At 39.6% G+C, this 21,323-nt stretch overlaps 1 protein-coding gene and 1 pseudogene across 3 annotated transcripts in view; both read left to right on the forward strand.

Moving 5' to 3' along the window:
* LOC110063213 (uncharacterized) overlaps window positions 1–20,746 on the forward strand; it is a 30,057-nt pseudogene extending 9,311 nt beyond the window's left edge. The window contains exons 4-15 of the transcript XR_016208916.1: window positions 878–1,031; window positions 3,238–3,422; window positions 8,396–8,552; window positions 9,541–9,752; window positions 10,460–10,644; window positions 10,970–11,068; window positions 12,149–12,292; window positions 17,888–18,151; window positions 18,287–18,498; window positions 18,783–18,823; window positions 19,033–19,129; window positions 20,245–20,746. The product of XR_016208916.1 is annotated as an uncharacterized LOC110063213 (transcript). The remainder of the gene's footprint in view (window positions 1–877; window positions 1,032–3,237; window positions 3,423–8,395; window positions 8,553–9,540; window positions 9,753–10,459; window positions 10,645–10,969; window positions 11,069–12,148; window positions 12,293–17,887; window positions 18,152–18,286; window positions 18,499–18,782; window positions 18,824–19,032; window positions 19,130–20,244) is intronic.
* On the forward strand, window positions 12,301–16,988 carry LOC149108083 (uncharacterized). Of its 2 annotated transcripts, XM_089295602.1 has the most exons (3): window positions 12,322–14,850; window positions 15,471–15,528; window positions 15,702–16,988. In XM_089295602.1, exons 1-3 carry the CDS (start codon window positions 14,826–14,828, stop codon window positions 16,114–16,116), a joined length of 498 nt encoding a protein of 165 aa, XP_089151728.1. In that variant the 5' UTR covers window positions 12,322–14,825; the 3' UTR covers window positions 16,117–16,988. The 2 variants fall into 2 exon arrangements, 1 of the variants encoding a protein (XP_089151728.1); XR_016209004.1 differs by lacking the exon at window positions 15,471–15,528 and having other exon boundaries at window positions 12,301–14,850; window positions 15,702–15,828.
* Window positions 20,747–21,323: the final 577 nt, after the last annotated feature.

The raw sequence follows: 21,323 nt of genomic DNA on the forward strand, positions 1-21,323 counted from the left end.
TTTTAGTAACTATCTCGAAATCTCCCAGCCCCTCAAGTGCTTGGATGTTTTAGATTCGCACGTATTTTTAAGAGCTATTCTATAAAAGCAATTAAGTATTTTTTCCGTGTTTACGTAGCTTCATCTAAACACTTGGGGAGTTGAAAGAATTCTCAAAAGTTTTGCAAACCCTCGACCTGCGTGTCGGGTTTGAGTAACAATCTCGAAATCTCCCAGCCCCTCAAGTGCTTGGATGTTTTAGATTCGCACGTATTTTTAAGAGCTATTCTATAAAAGCAATTAAGTATTTTTTCCGTGTTTACGTAGCTTCATCTAAACACTTGGGGAGTTGAAAGAATTCTCAAAAGTTTTGCAAACCCTCGACCTGCGTGTCGGGTTTGAGTAACAATCTCGAAATCTCCCAGCCCCTCAAGTGCTTGGATGTTTTAGATTCGCACGTATTTTTAAGAGCTATTCTATAAAAGCAATTAAGTATTTTTTCCGTGTTTACGTAGCTTCATCTAAACACTTGGGGAGTTGAAAGAATTCTCAAAAGTTTTGCAAACCCTCGACCTGCGTGTCGGGTTTGAGTAACTATCTCGAATTCTCCCAGCCCCTCAAGTGCTTAGATGAGGCTGAACACGGAAAAAATACTCAATTGCAAAATTTAAAGCTCGATGTCCAAACTTTGAAGACGTCCCTGAGAACAGTTTTATCCCATTCTATACTCAGCTTTATCATATAACACTTCAAGTCATATCAAGTTTAGTTTAAATTAAGCTGGGAGAGATTTTTGCTAGGCCTTTGTTAATGAATGTGCATTCTCCTAAAAATTTCGGTTAAAATGTGCGCCCTGTAACGTCGAAGAAACATACAAAAACCGTCTTTGTATTGACAGAATATGGCCCAGAGATCGGCTTTCTGACCGGTGACGGATATCCTTACAGCTACCCAAGGAATATGGACAACATATCCGCATATCCTATTCCTGAAGGCTTGTCGATGAACATTTACTTTTAGGATTTTGATTTGGAAAAAAGTAAACACTGCCTGTAAGTGATATAGCTGTGATGATCGAGTGTATCAGCTACGTTTATCTAATGTGGTGTAGAGTCATGTGATGGTGTTACTCTTCGGATGAATTTCTATCTATTCTGGATCTATGCATTTGACCAATGCGAACATAGCCTTATCAGCTTTTGTGAGCTTTATTTGTAAATACTCTGTTTTTAATAAATCCACACGTAACTCCCTTTACGATGGTCCAAATTACGTTTATTAGTAATAAGATTTCAGAAGTCTACTTGAATGTGGGACCGGAAATGTTTCTCTTGATCTGATAAACGCTAATTTCATCAATTTGCAGTACCCTTCCCCCCCCCCCCCCCGGACAATAGGCGGACATTTGCTCCAGGGGGTTGGGCATATTAAATTTTACTCCTGCTAAATTATAGTATAATCACAGGTGGCCCAAGATTCCAAATGAGCGTCCCTGTACAAACAGTAGTACTCAGGTTACGCAACAGTCCAAATTTAAGGATTTATTCCCGACTTGGTTTCCGTGGGGTTTCTAAGCTCTTTCAATTTAGGAGGTTTTTAGCTTCACTGCTTTGTTCTCTATCTATCCCAAAAATCACCTAAATTGCAATAAATCGGCGTGGAAACCACATGTACATAGGGTTATCTTTATTCATACTCCTTCGTACTTTTTAGGCTTAAGAATATAACCATTTTTCTAAAAAAAATCCTTAAATTTGGACTGTTGCGTAACCTGAGTACTACTGCATGTATGTACAGGGGCTTGATCCACACGTAGTATGATAACAATTTGCGAATGCATCCCTGTATTTGTAGGTTATCATTTCCATTTTAAAACTGTTTTTGTCATTATTTTTCGTTTTTGTGAACATCGCTTCGAGGGGTATTAGGGTTAGGAGGGGTTCTTTACAAAGTTTTATACAGGGAGGCTCCGCTCCGAGGTCCAACCCCTTACACTTTTGTGTACCATTTTGACAGAAAAGGTAACCCTTTCGTATACCTTTAATTGAAAAATGGCACCCCTTTCACATGGTTTCATAACTGGACCGTATTCTGAATAAATCGCCAAAAAAGGAGATCTTCTCATTTTCATGTAGTGCGAAGCCGGGGTTTTAGTTTAAATGCCTCCGGTTTGAACAGCGTTTTCGAAATGTACCCTTTTCGCGACGGATTAGTGCGGATGGTAGGCGTAATCACAGAAATAACGCTGCGCTTTCAAATTTCACCCACGTGGTGTGGACGGGGCCTGAAAGAACTGATCGAAAAAAGTGATTTATCTTTAATGGACGCCGTTTTCGTGCTGAGTATTAAACTTTGAGGGTGTAAAATTCGCCGGGTGTTTTGTTCGCAAGTCTTAAGTTTCGCGATTTCTGTCAATCCTCGAAAATTAACCCAAAAATACAGGCGCGTAAAAATAAGTACGAATAGTTCTTTTGTATTATGCTCTCTAAATTTTCCTCGTAGCATCTGGGTGGGTTTAACAGTTAGCTGAGAATCGGACTGACGCTTTTTTCAACTTATTGCTGAGATCTGATTTCTGCAAAATTTTCTGATCCGCGAAAACGGAAAATTGATAACTAAGCCGATCCAACTCTCTTATCCAGACACTCTACTTAGATTGATTCGATTGTCTATACAAAAGCATATGTGGACTTTCCAAAGCCTGGTACAATTTGGTGCATGTAAGCATACCTTCTTTAAGGCTTAGTGCTATAATGACTTTCTGGAAACAGTCAGCTGCACGTTTTGTATTTTATATAGCTACTTCTTTTCTGCTCGACAGATAATTCGCGCATATATTTTGCAAGTTGCGTAGTATTCAAGAGCAACGACTGGAGTAAAATGTCCGCTCGTATTACCTGTCAAGCCATGGAATAAGGGATGTCATTTGCGACTGCATCCCTGCATTTGTAGGTTATCATTTTCTTCGATTTTTAACTGTTTTTGTTTCAAAAGTTAGTCATGACAATTCATCTCGTGTTCGAACACATCATTCTGTTTGGAGATCACTCAAGAAGCTAGTTGCTCTAGTTCTGCTGTCCCCCAAGCAACTCTTGTGCTTCTTTCCGCGTGCATCATAATTCGACAATGCACGCTAAATCATAAGAAGCCATGGCAGTATGTAGTTTTTATCATAAACTTTTTTGGATTGCTCACGAGTATCACAAGTTACTCAGTTTTATTGGTTTGGTGAAAAAAAAAATTTACCTTTCTTTGTAGCAAAGACTTTTTGAGAATTACCGACGGGATGGGCAAAAGACTTGATTATTGTGGAAACAAGACCGGTCAAAATCTTCTTGTGACTGAAGACAAAGTGGAAATAATATTTCACTCAGACGGAGAGATCGAGCGAAGAGGATATCTGCTAAATTTCACTCTGGTTTCATTGCCCTCGGTTTCAAACGGTAAGTGGGACCATAAAGAAGCTGATAAAACTTGAAGAATACACCTGGTTTATCTCCCACTTAAATAATTTCTAACATTTCATTTAGAGTTGACAGTTATTTTATGATAATACATTGTTCGTGGCTAGTCTTTCGCCACTCGTTTCGTCCCGGCCAAGGAACTCATCAGAGACCTTTCTGCCTGGCAAATTCCTCGCTCAAATTCCCGTTTGCTAACAAAATGATAACAGAAATCTCGCCTTATATCGCATAAGCTTCTCTGACCGCATTTCATTTCCACAAGAAAAACTGGAACACGAGTTTTCTGCAAAACTAAGAGCAATAGCGTGGTGAGAGACGATGTCTCTTGAGCGTGGTAATTTTCAATACGCCGAAACAGAGTAGTTTTGTCATCGATTGCTATAATGAACGTAAACATTGACATGAGCATTTGGCGTCTTTAGCCGCAAATTCGCGGATTCTCTTATGACCGGGCTTTTGGGCTTTTTAAGGTCTTCTATAGTGACTGGAAACCAAATGAAAATGTTGTTTAAATCAGACGACTAAGTTGAACAAAGAGGACATCGGTTAGTCTTCACTCTGAGCTGGTTTCACCAGCCTCGGTTTCACCGCCCTTGGTTTCACACGGTACTCGGGTGGGACAATAAAGAAGTTCATGATTGAAAAACGTTACTCTGGTTTACAAATGTAAAAATGTTAGTAAAAATTCTTTTTGTAAAAGTCCCAACGTTTCGGCTAAAACTTCAGCCTTCATCAGGGGAAAGTGACAAGGAATTTGTTGAAAAGGCACGTTCTTATACTATGCAAATCGGCAAATCGGAGCTAATTATGAGCCACCGTACCACCTCCAAACTTGCCACAAGCCGATCTCAGAGTTTTACACAATCTCCGCAAAGACCAAGACCGACTCGTTATCCCTGCAGATAAGGGTAACTGTACTGTTGTCATGGATCGCAAGGACTATGACGACAAGGTACAGCAAATGCTCAATGACCAAAGAACCTACAAGGCGTTAGATAAAGACCCTACACAGCGAACGGAGAAGAAGCTCAATGAAAAATTAGCCAATCTTAAACGAGAGAACAAGATCAGTGACAGTCTTGACAAAAGACTTCGCAGTTCTGATGGACTGCCTCCTCGTTTTTATGGTTTACCAAAGATTCATAAGCCTGGTTTCCCCTTAAGACCTATTGTTTCGTTCATAGACTCTCCAATTTACATGTTATCGAAACATTTGGCGCAGATCCTGAGTCCTATGATGGGCAAGACAGATTTCACGGTCAAGAACAGTGTAGAATTTTGTGAACAGATAAAAAATATCTCATTCAAAGAAGATGAAGAGCTGGTTTCCTTTGACCTTGTCTCTTTGTTCACATATATTCCTGTGGAACTCGCCATTCAAGTTTCTAAAGATTTGCTTTCCAATGAAGACACCTTGCAGGATAGAACCACCATTCCTGTCGATGACATTGTTGACCTGTTGGATTTCTGTTTGTCGACAACAAATTTCAAGTATAACAACAATCACTACCAACAGATCTTTGGTACCGCCATGGGCTCTCCATGTCAGCTGTTATGGCAAACCTGGTCATGGAAGACCTTAAAAAACGAGCACAATCCACTTCTCTTTCCCAACCGTGTTTTTAGAAACGATATGTAGATGATGTGAGTGCCGCTGTTAAATCCAACCTGGTGCTAGCCTTACAGAGTCATTTGAACAATATCGAGCCATCGATCCAGTTTACGGTTGAAAAAGAAATAGAACGGAAAATATCCTTTGTTGACGTCACTGTCTGTCGACAAGATGATGGCCAAGTCTCCACTAAAGTCTATCGCAAACCGACACACACAGAAAGATATCTCTCGTTTGACTCTCACCATCCGACTGCTCACAAAAGGGCTGTGGTCAAGTCTCTGACTGATCGTGCAAAAGCTATCCCGTCTTCTGTTGACCAACAATCAAAGGAAATGAAACATGTGATCGCGGCACTCAGGGCGAATGGCTACCCGAAACGCTTTCTTATTCATGCAAGTAAACCGGAACGGCCTTCTCAACAAACGCCTGCAACTCCACCGGATGGCAAAAAAGGTTTTTGTATTTTACCGTATGTCAAGGGCACTACGGAACCGATTAAGCGAATCCTAAGCAATTACAATATCAAAGTTGCTTTAAAACCACACCATACCATCGGCAATTTATTTCCCAAACCAAAAGAACCAGTCAAGGTTGTGACAAAAGCTACATCGGAGAAACGAAACGAAAATTTTCCACCCGGCTCAAAGAACATCAAAAAGCGGTTGTAAACAAACACTCACACAAGTCAGCTTTAGCGGAACATTCTTTACACTTTGGCCACACCATCTCCTGGGAATCTTCAAAGATCTTACGTACAAGCACAAATTGGCGCAACAGACGTATTTTAGGAGCATGAGAAATTATCACTTGTAGGAATCCGCTGAATCGTGTTAATGGTATGCGTTTGCCGTACGAATTTTTAAATTTAGCCCTACGGGACAGAACATAATTAGCTCCGATTTGCCGATTTGCGTAGTATAAGAACGTGCCTTTTCAACAAATTCCTTGTCACTTTCCCCTGATGAAGGCTGAAGTTTTAGCCGAAACGTTGGGACTTTTACAAAAAGAATTTTTACTAACGTTTTTACATTTTTAAGCCAGAGTAACGTTTTTCAATCATGAATCAACCACCTGGTTACAGGACCATTTTTAAAATAAAGAAGTTGATTAAGCTTATCGAGTTCATCAAGTTTATCTCCCTCCTCAAGCAGTTTAAGGACTGGATCAAAGACCTTTACTGGTTAAAACAATCTATTAGATATATCTCCAAAGACACAAGTGACAATGGAATCAAATTAAGCACACAATTAGATTTTAACGGCCTTAGCATTTTGAGGTAGATTAAGTAAAGTGGAACCCCGCTCTACGGACACCCGCTTAATACGGACACCCCGATATTACGGACAGTTTCGTTTTCCCCGACGAAAAGCTCATATATTTTTTCTAAAATTAACCCGCTTATTATGGACACCCGTTAATACGGACAACAGACACTTTTCTGTGTCCCGAGCGACAAACTGTTATACATCGTCAACCCCGCTTTACGGACACTGTTTGTATCTGTGCATTGTCTATTGTCATTGTCATGATTATGTGCTAATTGGAGATTTTGTACCCTGGTCAAATTATGACAGATTTCGGCGGGTTAATACAATTTTATTACTAAATGAAACAGTGTCAAAATAGCATGACGCATTTGACCAGTTCTTTCTTCCGGTGCATTACCCAGTCTGCAGTCCTTATATCAAGTTTTCTGCCTGATACGCTTACACAAAAGTTTCACTTTCTTGGTCTTTTGCTACAGTCCTTGCTTGTAGCCTTCTTCCTCTTTGACGTCTTATGCTTGCCACTATCAGCATCGGCCTCCGTTCGTATTGCTGGGTTTTTGCCAATGTCTATTAATTGTTCAAGTAAATCCACGTGCTTCCTAGGACTATCAAAAATATAAACACACGGTATTTCCGTACCAAGGCCTCCACCCCGATTAACTGCGTTTCCACATACTTCAACTGATCCTCGATTAGAAGGCTTTGAAATAAAATGGGTGACTATACCAGTGCGGTTTCTGGTGTTTGCGAGGTGATATGGAATGTGGCCGATAACTCGACGTTCCTTTAGCACGGCGACTGCGTTTTTGTCCTCACCATTTTCCGGTTCTGGTTGCAAACGCAAAATTTCACCGAGAGTGATACAGTTAATGATTTGTAATTTACAGTACAATTAAAACGTTTTGTCGCCGTACAAGTGTCGGCCTTAGTGTTTGTATCGATAAAACACGTGTCCCTGACTTTTTTCTGAGGACCCCGGTTAATACGGACACCCCGTTAATACGGACATTTTGGCATGTCCCCTTGGTGTCCGTATTAACGGGGTTCCACTGTACTTCCGACGGGTCACGTGACATGTCTCGTGACGTTTAGCGGAAGATAACAAATATATGACGAATTGGTGGCGGTTTTTACCAAGATCATTCCACAAAAACGAGTTAATTTAGATGCAGTTCAATTATTTCCACCCTCTCACGTTTGGAATGACCGTCCAAGTTTTTTGCAGAAAAAGGTTGTAGGGTCAAAGGTCATTCCTTTCAAGAAAATTCGACTTTTGATCATTTGTATTTTCTAAAAACGAAATCAAGGAAGATCATTCCAAACGTAGCAAGGTAGATAATTTTAATTTGCATAGAAAACGCTCATTTATTGATCACTACGTGTAAAATTCGCCACCAATTCGCCGATTTACTAAATTTTAATAATTTTTTTTAAATAAAATGATAACGTTTAAGAGAACGTTTAAGGTCATGAACTTGTGGCTTCTGAAGTCACAGGCTCGTAGATGCTCTTTAGCCCTATTCAGACCGGGCTAAAGGACTTCTTGAGGTCTTCTTCGACTGATGGGGGATCGGGGGAAAGAGGGAGTGGCTTTTGAGGCCAACATCCCGTTACTCTTGGGGTATTTAAGTCATTACTGACCATAAATTTTGTACGTTTTATAGCACATCATAAACTTTCTTCCACGAGGTCCTGGTCATAGAATGGATCGGCCATCTTGGATTTCACGACTTTTTACAGACTAGAAAATTACGAAAATTTCCTCGCAATATTTTCTCTTTTTTTACGGTCTATATCTTTCCATATCTTTCATTTGAACGGTACTAGTAGTCTCAATTATCATGAACTGTAAACAGCTGCAAGCGCGATATAATTAAAGCAAAACAGGACGACACGCTTTTTTATTTAGTTAAAAAAAAGATTCAGTTTTACAAATTGGAGTTATGACTTCATCCGATTTTGGCAGCCTTCGAAATGTTGATCATCCAGTTATTTCCAATGTAGTCCTCAAACATTACTTAAACTCCCAGTCTCCTTGAGATACAAATTTATTATCCTTTTTGTCCCAGTGCAAAGGAATTTTGGTCAACCAACACAAGAGAACGCGGTCTCCAATGAAAGGATGATTTACATCTCATCTGGTATCGCCTTCATCCTGTTGCTGGTGCTATGCTTTAATCTAGGTTTCTGGTGCCACAGACGGTCTCATCACAAGCGAATCAAAAGGTTATTCACTGTTGTTGTTACTACGTACTTCAGATGAAACATAATAAATTCGTCGGTTATTGCAAACCTGGGCAATTAACAGGAAAGATTCTGAATGTTATAGCATTTTCACGGCAGCTAAAAACTATATCTATAAGTTAACTACAGCCGGTTCCATTCTCAACAGGCGTTGCTTTGACACGAAATGGAGGCCTTGCTTCTTTGTTGCTTAAATTTATTCACCTAATAGCAAAGAAAACCTTACTATTATAAATTGACCCTACATAGAACAGATCTGTACCCCAAGACAAACATAGTTTAGCCTTGAACTGTGATGTTCAGACAAGAAATCGGATGTGAAATGATTTGACAAAATGATGGGAGGCGCAATGGCCCACTGGTTAGTTGGGGAGCAGTGGAAGAAAACCAAGGAGAGAAAAAACAAGAGAGGAGTGTGGTATGGGAAAGCCAGAGAACAATCGTTCACTCCTCGCACCAAGCCCCTCTCTCCTTCTTTCGCTCGCCATTTTTCGTGCTGCATCCCAACTAACTACCTGAGCGCGTTGGACTCAGGATCTGCTAGCGGTCCATGTTGGTACGGTTGGCTGGGGTCACTCTGTTGTGTTCCTGAGTATGAAATCTATTTGGGAATCTCTCCAGCTCGGGATATTTTAAAATGGATGACGCCAAAGTGCTAGGTCAACGTGAGGAAATGTGCTGAGGTAGCCTGCAATGGACTAGCATGTTACCTAGAGGAAATAACAATACCTCTCGTTCGGAAGTCGGGATAGCTTTGATTGTATATGCTTAACTGAAGTCTTTACCATTGCAGAACTTGGTATCCAGTCGGGAGCTTATTGGCAGAATGCAGAATGGCTGAGTTTCATCGCCAAGCTCTAAGACATTCATCTTTTAAGCAGCAAGATTTAAGTAAAATAATAGCCTACTGCGCTATACTACTTGATAACAACTCTTTTTGTCTATAAACTATTTTCCCATCTGTCCACAGATCAGCTAGTTCAGCTCGCGAAATTATCCCGCTTGACAAGTGGGAACTTCTTCCCGAGGAAATAAAATACGAGGAGGAGCTGGGTCGAGGAGCATTTGGTGTGGTTTACAAAGCAACTCTAAAGAGACGAGTTGGAATAGAAGTGTTTGAAACTGAAAAAACGCTGAAGCCCGAGGAGCCGTGCCAGGTGGTTGCAGTCAAAGAACTGCAAGGTAATTGCAATCATCATGCAAAATCATGTATAAAAGGGCGAATCGTTACACAACTTGCTAATTGGGTAGGTCCAGTGTCTTTAAAATACACCTGAAAGAGATTTAAATTCTCGGGGATATGCAAAATACTTAAAGGAGTTCAGTCACGGTATTTTGAGTTATTTTGGCCACATACAAAATTACCTTTAAATGGTAGGAAACCTGAAAATAACAGTTTAACAAGATAGGAAAACACCAAAGAGATAATGATAAACCATAGAGGAACAAGGATGGCTAAGGATGGTGAAGATTAACACGGAGTACAAACGACGAATTTGAAAAATTGAGACTAAACTTTTCAATATGCGCAAACAGTGACTGAGCTCCTTTAACCCTTTTAAGATCGGTCGCATTCGGTCTTTTGCCATCAGATTGCAAGTTGTATCTCCCCAGCCTTAAGCTTAAGGTGACATTACGAACGACACAACTGAGCCATTTTCCTTTATAGTGTGGATATCATTAAAACTATATAATCATTTGTCGCATTTTTTTCTTTTCATGTCCCATTATCCCTAAATTGGAGAGCAGGTAGTCCTGTATTTCCTGTCGGAATGCACTCAGACCGTGACTGAAGCAAAGCCTAATAGATTGCTGATCGATTTTTGAATCTGGTTTTAAAATCTTATATTCGTAGCAAATAGGAATTTAACTACATCATCTGTGTTTAGATGATCCGAGCGAAGAACAAAAAGAAGAGTTCTTGCAGGAAATAGAGCAGATGAAGCTTTTGGGTGCACACCAGAATATTGTATCCCTGGTTGGTTGTTGCACCTTGCAGGAACACAAGTTCCTGGTGATAGAGTACGTTCCGTTTGGTGATCTGTTGGAGTGGTTACGATGTAGGAGGCGATCGGTAAGACGTTTCCCAAACGAATATTTAACCAATTTGATGTTGCCTCAAGTGTTTGGTAGTAATGGATTTAAAGGTAGGGCAGTGGTGTATTCCTTCACGAGACAGTTCGTGCTAATTATATGGGGTTCTTGCAAATCTATCAAAGCTCACAGTTTAACATGCAGCTATAGGATTTTCAATGGCTAGATGTCTCCCATGTAGGCTGTGTCGACTTCTAAATATAACATGATTTCCAGTCGATAATGTTCAGCCCTCACCTTGAAACTTAATAACTTCCACGCTTATACCAATCGTGCTAGTTATTTATGTGTTCATTGTACTCTAGATCAATCGAAACCAAGGCACTGGAGGTAACGAGGAGAAGAAATGCTATGAAGACAAGAAAATATTTAATGCTCAAAAAGAAATGAGCGAATGTGACCAAGTAGGTACCTTACATTAACCCCATTCTGATCAGAGATGTTCAGGGCTTCAAGAACATGAGCGGGGTGATGGAGTGGCGACTAAAAGGTCTGAGGCCTTTGACTCCACCAGTATGTAACTTGAGGGATGGGGAATGTTGTATAATGTATCTAGTGTATATGCAATCAAATATCTAAGGCTTAAAAGAAAACAACCTTTTAATTTCAACCTTTCAGTTAGTAGAAGAATTGATGGTGGGTTTGATAAAAGAAGGGAGGAAGGAATAGGGGGAGAACAGACCGACGGACAAATGATTGAATGGATTAAATGAACGAAAAAACGAGTGGGCGAGTGAATGAATAAAAATATCAATAAGGATTAAAATATTTAACTTTTGATGCATAACGAGAACCTTCAGGATGAAAATCGAGCCTTGCCTATTCCTGGCGGTTTCCAAGTTAACAAAGAAATCGCCATGTCCTCTGGACAGCTTTCTCAGGTAAGAAACAGCCAGAATACTACTTTATAAATAAATCTCCAATTTTTCGCTATAATGTTATCAGGCAAATATTCTCTTCAAATTTGTTTTGGAAAAATAGTTTAGCCCTGACGTCAAAATTTCAATAGGAAAGTTTGAAAGGGTATTTTATTCCAAGAGAAAAGAAAAGTTGACAGGCGTAAGAAAAATATTAAAACGTGATCAGTTTAACTGCATTTAAATAGCAGGATGGAAGTATGGATAAATAGCCCAGGATATCCCATAAAGGGAGGTAGTAGAGCGTTTTGATGCTACTTTAAAATCCCGGAGATAAAGGAGCTATCCTCTTCTACCCTCACAAAAATTGACCCAGCCTTTGAACTCCCCCATTACCTCACCCTCCCCTCCCCCCGCCAATCTAGTCCGATGTAACTTTTCACCTCTGACCTTTCGACGGATGATAAGGTTTTAAAAATGTCTCCCGCCTTTCGGTTATCACTCCTCCTAATTTTTGTTTGTTTGTTTTTTTTAAGAAGAGAGAGATTTGTAAAATATCGACCCACCGTGAAATAAGGGTATTAAAATACCCGTATTTCACGGTAGGTCAATACTTTTGTCATTCAGGAAAAAGAAGATGATACTCAGGATGGGATTGATCAAGATCAACCACGGCTAGAGCAAACTTTGCTGATGATGGAATCGACTCCGTCACGAGATAACAGAGATATCACCCTTGATATAACCCTTTTCGCTGAGAATCTTGCTAAAGTAAGTAACTGTTTATTTCCATGGCAGCTTTAGCTCTTAAAACTACATTTGCGAAGATTATAACAAAGAATTACACAACAAATTCATTGGTCAATACGCAAATCATTATTTGCATTGGTGTCTACAAACGTACATGTACTTATGTATGGTAATGAAATTTCAATGATGTGTAAGGTATCCACGAATGTTTATTTCATTGGTGGTCACGTGCCAAATATGATGAGATCAGTTAGGTCAACATAGCCAAACTGGCAGTAAAAATCAAAATTATTAGATATATTCTAAAAAGTATTACGAGTATGATGAAGTATTAATAATGCTAAAGCTAAAGCAGAAGTGGAAAAAATGTAAAAAAACAAACAGTAAAACCAAAATCACAACTGAGAAGGCATCTCTTTCAACTTTGCTTTTGCTGTTATATCGTTGGATACTGAACGAGCGAGCGTTCCCGCTTCGATCGCGCAATCCTTCACTGACGGAGATCCTGTTCTTAAGACTGCTTCACGAACATTGTTTCCTCGTCTTTTGGACGTTAAGTTTGATCAGAAGTTCGCTACATTCAAACGCGATCTCGACGAGAAACAAGCTGCCACTCAGTCTCAACTGTAGAAGCTAAAAACGGTATCCAAGGCTTCGAGTTCTTTTAACTCTAAAGTACAATACGAGTCCAGCAACTCTCTGCTGGATGCAACAGACGGGGCCAGTAAGACCATCTCAAAAGGAAACCTTTCAGCAGCCAAGTTGTTTCGTTCCGCGGACAAGAACCCCGCTGTTTTGGGCAGCAGTGCAAGTACGAATCGGACGAACTCGCCGAAGATTCAGAGGAAGAGGAAAAGCTCTGATCAGCCGAAAGACGAGCACTACCCAAGATGCGGGAGAAAAAGTGGAAAAATGCGTCTAGCTGGCCAACTCTACAGCTACCCGCTCTACATCCAGTGAAGCTCCATCTGCTCATGGTCTGTCCACTGGCAATTATTTTTCTTCTGATCAGCCTTTTTGTTTTTTTCGCATGCAGTCCTTTCGTGGACGTCAGCCTCAACTAGCAGACAGCTGTTACAGCTGCGGCCAAAGCAAATCCATCTTCCTGCCCAAGTCGTTTTAGAGGAGCCGCTGCAGCCCCTCCAAGCAGTAAAAATACATACTTATGGCAAATACCAAGCTGCATTGAAGAGAATGGGATAAGATGAGTATATAATTTATTCAATTTAATCAAATGATTGGGATACTTTGACCCAGTTGAACTTATTGATAATTTCGTTGAACCATGTGATTCAAGGTTTTTTGGAAGTCTTGAAAAGACAATTTACTCTAAGGGGCTGAAAAATTTCTGTAGCTGTTCATTCATCGTTCGCGTAAATGTTGGATATGTCAATTGTGTCTATTACTTTTGACTTTGTCATGGCAACCGCAAACTTCGTATAGGTTTAGACAAAAGTCAACTTTTTCGACATACTTCTGTATTTTTTTTTTCAGCTTTGTTCATCATTTTGCTGAATTTCACCAAATTGTACATTTCATAAGCATTCTGGCTTCATAAGCATTCTAGATTATTTTTTGACTTTTTAAGAAAATAGTAAAATCCAAGATGGCGGATCTAAGATGGCGGGTCAAATCACGTCATGCGACATCACAGCCAAAAAATATGTCATTATTTCATAGAGCAAGCTCAGGGCTTTCTATATAATGAATTTAAATTTATTTTCTGTACCTTAATAGAACGAAAACCCAAGGAGGGGTTTTCATCCCCCTTGTACAACGATGGGGGCATTAGTCCGAGGGTTAACGATTGTACTAGCCCTGATGACTGAATGAATGAATAAAAGACTGATTATCAGGACGGAACGCATTATATTTAAGTTAAAGGCAACCTTAAGGTTAATGTAGAGTTTTGAAATCATATAGGTGCTTCTTGCTTTATTCGCGATACTATTTTTGATGGGTATCAGATTCTCTTTATTTACATTCTACCCTCAGCTCAGTTTTCTAATAATCGCTCAGCCATCCAGTCCAGTATAGTGATTTGTCGAGCAGGCTATTTCTGATCTTCTGGCCACAGGTTCAGTGGTCGAGTGCGCGTGTGCTCCTGCTGTTGTTGACCCGTTGTCAGTTTCCATACAGTTGGAGTTCTGGAAGAATAATGTTTCTTATCTCAATTCCAGTGTTTTACAGAGGTTGCTCGCAGACTATCTCGTATTGTATACTCGGATGTTAGCGCTATTGGATTGGCTGCTTTCATTACCATTGGTAACATGCCTGTTTTCGCACAAAAACTGAGATTCTATGTAGACGAATACCAGATCGAGTACCACGTGGAGAGAACTCCACTGTGTTTGTTTTGCTTTGAAAAGTTTGCACATCTTCTTTCAGGGTGCTCTGTTAAGTGGTTTACTGACAACCAAACTGTACCTTTGATCGTCGATTCTGGTAGTATGAAACTGTGTTCGCTTACACTCGCTGGTGATACATTTGATACCGCCAAAGAAAGTAATATCAAAATCGAGGCTGAGTTGATACCTCGTTCAGCTGATTACTTATGCAAGATCGTCGATTGATGACTGGTCAGTTAAAGATAACTATTTTCATGAAGTAACCTCTTGTTGAGGTCCCTGTTCAATTGATTACTTTCCCAGTTTAAGAAAAAAAAAATTCAAGTTTTCCCAGTTTCTATTCGAATATTCCTTAGCATTTAGTTGGGTAGGAGAAACCTGTTGCCTGGTGCCACCTGTTTTGTTAGTTAAAAATGTCATCCGCCACATATGTTTTTGTCAATAGAACTGGTTACTCTTTATTGGCCTTTCAGCTCCCTTTTTGGCCTTTTTTGGTGGATCGTAGGTGGGGTTTCAGATCTTTTGTTATTGATTTTCTCTTCGTTGAGAACGGTAAAGATGTTTATCTCCATGGGGCAAATAACAGTTCCCTTTTGGCTCGGAGGATTTTAGTTTCTTGTCGGGGCTGTACAGTACAGTATCCAGTAGAACCTGTCTATGGAGAAGTCATGCCGCGCGGTCACGATTACGCTGTTTTAGGCCGTTGGACCATGTCATCTTTGTGCGGGACTGCCCGTTTATCATGTGTTGATCTTAGGTGATTGCACTGTTTTAGGCCATTGGGCCATGGCATTTTTGTGCGGGACTGCCCGTTTATCATGTATTGATCTTAGGTGATTGCACTGTTTTAGGCCGTTGGACCATGTCATCTTTGTGCGGGACTGCCCGTTTATCACGTGTTGATCTCAGGTGATTACACTGTTTTAGGCCGTTGAGCCATGCCGTTTTTGTGCAGGACTGCCAGTATATAGTGTGCTGAATGCAAGATTTAGGCCTCTGGGCCTTCCTTATGTTCTGATCTGCGTGTTGTTGCATTTTTGTTTTTTCTAATTGTTCTCACATTTCTTTTGTTATCTTTCAAGTCTACAAAGTGGATGTGTGTTTACTTCAAAGGTTGCCCACTCAAGAGATCCAGACGGCTTCGCAAGTCAACGGATGGTCTTCCCTTGCGTCCCTCCAAAGCAAAGGCCCCTTCAACAACAGAGCGTTATTCAAGTGACTTTCAAACATTTAGAGAATGGTCTTCGCGCTTTGAGGAAGTCGCTTGTTTACCGTCTGATGAGACGTCATTTGCTCCTTATTTGGAGTATTTTGCTGCAGCAGAGTTCCCTCTACTCCACACTTGAATCTGCCTGTTATGGCATAAATTGGGCACACCATCGGTATGGCTTTCCGATTTGTGATTTGACTTGTGATAGAAGTGTTCTCGAGGCGGCTAAAATTGAGCTTGCAAAACCTGTGTCCATAAAAAGAGGGGCGCTGTTACTCCCGAGATGATTTTGAGGATATATAATAGGTTTGCGGGCCCCAAGGCTAATCCTTCTAATCTTCGCTTAGTTGCAATTTGCGTGACCGTCTAATCGCCTTTTCTCCGCGACAACGAGTTAGCTAGCCTTCGTTGTTGTGACGTTAGTTTTTGCGATGCATTTGTCAGAATTTATACATGTGAGAACAAAACAGATGTTTATTATATGTAATTTTTAGTTTTAATTTTATGAATTTATTTTCTTCGAAGATAGAGCATATTTTGTTCTCAAAAAATTCGTAGTAAAAATAAAGTTTTAGACTTGGCATGCGTTTGTGGAACTAGGATATCTTATACACTTGTTTGATCTACATAGCTTAAGAACAGGGGGCCGCTAAGGAGCAGGCATCAGCAATCTACACTTTTTATGTCACGGCAGATGGAAGACTGATCGAGCCAAGGACGGCTAGCTACGGCTATATTACGATAAGTTAGAATCTTTACTTTCAGTGTCTTGAAGTTTGAACACTTAGATTCCATTGTTCTCTTTCTTTATTTTCGAAAGTGGGCATCAATAAACGAGATGCCCGCCCCTGATGCTGTGTTTGTGTTTATTAAGATTAGTTACAAAATATTTTATAATCGTTTCAGGGTGATTAGAGTATAAATATATTTTGTAACGTTTCGCTAATTACACTGGAGTATGTTCACTATGTATGGTTCGTGTTAACTGTAGAAGTATTTTAAGCGTGAATCCCTAAGGGGCTAGTAGGCTATTTAAGAATTTGTAAGTTATGCAAGAGCCACTCAAAGGCATCTCTTTCAACTTTGCTTTTTAATTTTTCTGTTTATTCACTGCTGTATTTTCTTTATGATGATCAATAAACGAGATGCCCGCCCCTGATGCTGTGTTTGTGTTTATTAAGATTAGTTACAAAATATTTTATAATCGTTTCAGGGTGATTAGAGTATAATTGTTTATTTCCATGGCAGCTTTAGCTCTTAAAACTACATTTGCGAAGATTATAACAAAGAATTACACAACAAATTCATTGGTCAATACGCAAATCATTATTTGCATTGGTGTCTACAAACGTACATGTACTTATGTATGGTAATGAAATTTCAATGATGTGTAAGGTATCCACGAATGTTTATTTCATTGGTGGTCACGTGCCAAATATGATGAGATCAGTTAGGTCAACATAGCCAAACTGGCAGTAAAAATCAAAATTATTAGATATATTCTAAAAAGCATTACGAGTATGATGAAGTATTAAAAATGCTAAAGCTAAAGCAGAAGTGGAAAAAATGTAAAAAAACAAACAGTAAAACCAAAATCACAACTGAGAAAAAAAACAATCGTATAGCAAGCGCAACTTCAACATAATACTACAAGTGTTTTCCAATCAATATAAGAAAAACTCACCAAAAGCTCACGCTACATTAGGTTTGAAATAAGCGCCACATTTTCTATCCTTCCCTCCCTACCCAAAATATGAATAACGGAATAATTTACAAACGCTTAGTTTACAACCATTACTTGCTACGTTATGTTCTTTTTTTTTTTTTTTTTTTTTTTTCGCCTTATTTATTCAGGAAAACAGCAACGACTTACTGGATCAGGAAATCATCGAACTGATGCCGATACCATCGACATCACAGAAAAACAGCAACGCTGCCTCCATATTCATATCGACTGAAAATATTGGTGATGATGACGACGAGAAAGAGGAAGGGAACAATAATGCTTTTCTGAACCAGGAAAAAATAGAGGTACTATCAATGCCAACGACATAACAGGGAAAAGACAACGCTTCCGCTACACTGATGCCAACTGAAAATATTGATGATGATGACGCCGACCCTGGCGAAGGTAACTGTAACGATCTTCTGGAGCAGAAAAGCATGGAACAGATGTCGATGCCATCGACATCACAGGGCAACAGCAACGCTGCCGCCATATTGATATCAACTGAAAATATTGATGATGATAACGACGAAGACGCAGACAGCTTTACTACTCAAAAGCTCTTTTCTTTTGCTTGGAAAATAGCAAAAGGAATGGTAGGTATTAATATAGCTAATTCGAAATGAGATAAAGTATAAAAAATACTTTCTAGTTTTGACCCTCGGCCTCCAAAAGAAAGGTTTTATAAACAAATCATATTGTGCTCTTGTAATTCTCTCATAATTTTTTAGAATCATCTCACAGAGAAAGGCTTCATTCATCGTGACCTTGCAGCTCGTAATATTCTGGTTGGCAGTGATAACCGAGTCAAAGTGTCAGACTTTGGGTTGATGCGAGAAATCTACGAGGACGTGTACAGTGGAAAGAATACAAAGAGGCTTCCTGTGAAATGGATGGCCCCAGAATCAATTAATGACAGCATTCACACCATCAAGAGTGATGTGTTAGTCAATCTTTCTGTGTGACGGCAAAGCCTTTTCCTTAACCCTCAGATGCACACATGAAGAAGTACAACTTGTTCTTTCGAGGATTTAGCGTGTATCATCGAGTTATGATTCGCGGGAAGTTTCGAGACCACGAAAGAAGCGTAGAGGTTGCTCGTGGGGCAGCATGTCATTATAATACATGGACGAAAAAGAGAAAGACGTTAAAAAATCTTAGCCGTGTTGAGTACGTGTACAGTAATTACAAAACGGTTTTCCTTGATCTTTTTTTATTGTCATGTAGCTGGTCCTTTGGAATACTTCTTTGGGAAATGGCCACCATGGGTAAGTTTAAAAAAATTATTTCTTTTATCTCCCTTACATTATTTTTTCTTTTTTTTTTCCGAAATTAGTCATTACTTTGTTATGTTAAGGCGAGAATTCATTTCAGTTGTCCTCACGTGACACTTACTGTTAACTTACTTTCTTATGACTTGTTATTATTATTATTATTATTCTTTTTTTTTTTTTTTTTTTCTTTGACTGCATTTCAGGAGGTGTACCGTATCCCACGTTAACCAATCGGGAGCTGTGTCGACTCCTGAAGACAGGTTATCGCATGGAAAGGCCTGACATGTGTTGTGATGACGTGTAAGTAACTCAATTGCGTTGAGATCAGTAGTCCCTCTTTCGAAATAGGGCTGATACTTGAAAACAAGCAATTATCCGGTACTTACACAAATTGGAATGCACGTGGCTCGCTTAAATATATATATTTATTTCGTATAAAAACAACTGGTAATGCTGCTACTAAAAGTAGAGGACAGCCCTTCATGAAGACTACGAATAATGTGGAGAAACATCGTCGTTTTTAAACTGCGAACACTTCGCCGATATGCGAACAACCAATGTTATTTACATACAGTGGCTTAAATTAAATATCTCCAAAGGATCTGTAATAGCTGGTTTTCACATGACGTCACTAAAATTCGAACTACAAAACTATTGAGATTTTACTTTAATGATGTGTAAGAGCAGCTGAAAACTAATATTCATACAAATTTTCGCTCCGAATGGGTTCTTGGTTTTGTGATACACCACGCTTGAATTTCTAAGCTTTTGCGTGACTCGGCATTTTCATGACGGCCTAGAGAGCTGTCATGATGCTTAAAAAAGTGACTTATTTCGGGGAACTTGGCTATCTGAACAGTTCATGTCTTAGAAAAAGTATTGTTTTAATGTTTTAGAGTTCCTCGAGGGATAAATTCACGCTTTTGTGGCAAAACTCAGTGACAGATGTTTCTGTTGGTTTCCGGCCGCCATGTTGGTGCCCATACGGATGGGCGTGACCAGCATGGCGTCTCCACACAAATCTCTATAAATTTGGTTAAAAAATTTCTCCGCATATCTCGCATAAGAAAAATTGCTGTGACCAGAATTTTGGCGAGAGTCTTTGCATATTTACCTTCTTTCATTTCCCTGATTCTGGACTTTATCTATCGACCGGTTTTGATTTTTATCTAGATCTATTTTGAATTGCGTGACACTGAAAACCAGCAATATGAACTATATCCGTCCAAATTTACATAAGATATATTTTGAACCCTTACCATTGCTGTCCAGGGGGGCTCTAAAACAATTAGGAGTTGTTGACTGATTTAGCGTTGTAATATATTTCAAGTTGGCTTTTACAAATATTGTAGATTGATCGGGTTTGTTCCGCAATGCAGCTATTTAACTTTTTGTCATCTTCTAATCCATGATAGATATGAACTGATGTCTGAGTGCTGGAATGAAGATCCATCCTCTCGTCCCAGTTTCTCTGAGTTGATTGATCGACTGGAGGTGATCATGACGAGGGATGTACCATATTGTGACTTGGACAAACATGATGAGTCACGCTCCTACTACAACCTGCCCGTTAACGCTGATGAACACAGCGGATAAGAAAGAGACAGAAAGGTCTACAGGATAATGCACTATGGACGAGAACTTTCAACTTTAAAAGGCCATATTTAACTTGAAAAAGGAAAAAAAATCACTATTTATGCATGCAATCCAGACTATAATCCTAGACAGATCTAGTTGAGACAAACTCAAGAATTGCGCAGATAACCATCTTTCGTCAAATACTACAAACAAAAAAATTATAAACCTTGTGCTTATCTACTTATTAACCCATATCCGTTCAATGTTGTTTAAATTGTTGGTAATACACGAGAAGAAATTTTTAGATAAAAAGAGACCAAAAAAAAAAAAAAAACACAATTAAGAAGGAGGTGGCGGGAAAGATGGAAAGGTAGCTAGCCCCTGTAAGATTTTCTTGTCTCAGCAGTTCTATCAGGGACGGTTATTTAAACACAAACAAGTAAAGTTATGAAATGATTTAAAACATGTACCCATGCCTCGATGCGTTAGTTGTGTGCAATGCTAGAAACTGAACTCGGAAGCAGTATTGAAAATGGAGGTGCATTAATCGTGTTGACATTGCTAGCTGCTGGTTGCCTAACCAGTTGGCCACTGACATTAGTAAAGATAAAAAGCTGAATTTGAGACTGCTACATATCTTGTTGTAGCTAATTGTCTGCCGATATACTGGTTTAAGCTTAGATGTATTAAAACATAGGTTAATGTTACCTGTGTTGAATCTGACTTTATTTGTTTGTGGTTGTGGTCGCCATTGAATATGCGTGGACTGGTGTGAGGTCTGGAACGAAACGGATGCCGGAACTGGAACAACCGAGGACCATTGGAGGACGCGGCTATGAACAGTGCAGAGCAGCTGGCATGAAGAGCAGTGAACTCACAGGTTAACAAACAGGGGTAGACATGAGAAAGGACGCGG

This window comes from Orbicella faveolata, unplaced genomic scaffold (genome assembly GCF_042242905.1).
Source record: "Orbicella faveolata isolate gen_17 unplaced genomic scaffold, um_ofav_v1 contig_26, whole genome shotgun sequence".
Taxonomy (NCBI): Eukaryota; Metazoa; Cnidaria; class Anthozoa; order Scleractinia; family Merulinidae; genus Orbicella; species Orbicella faveolata.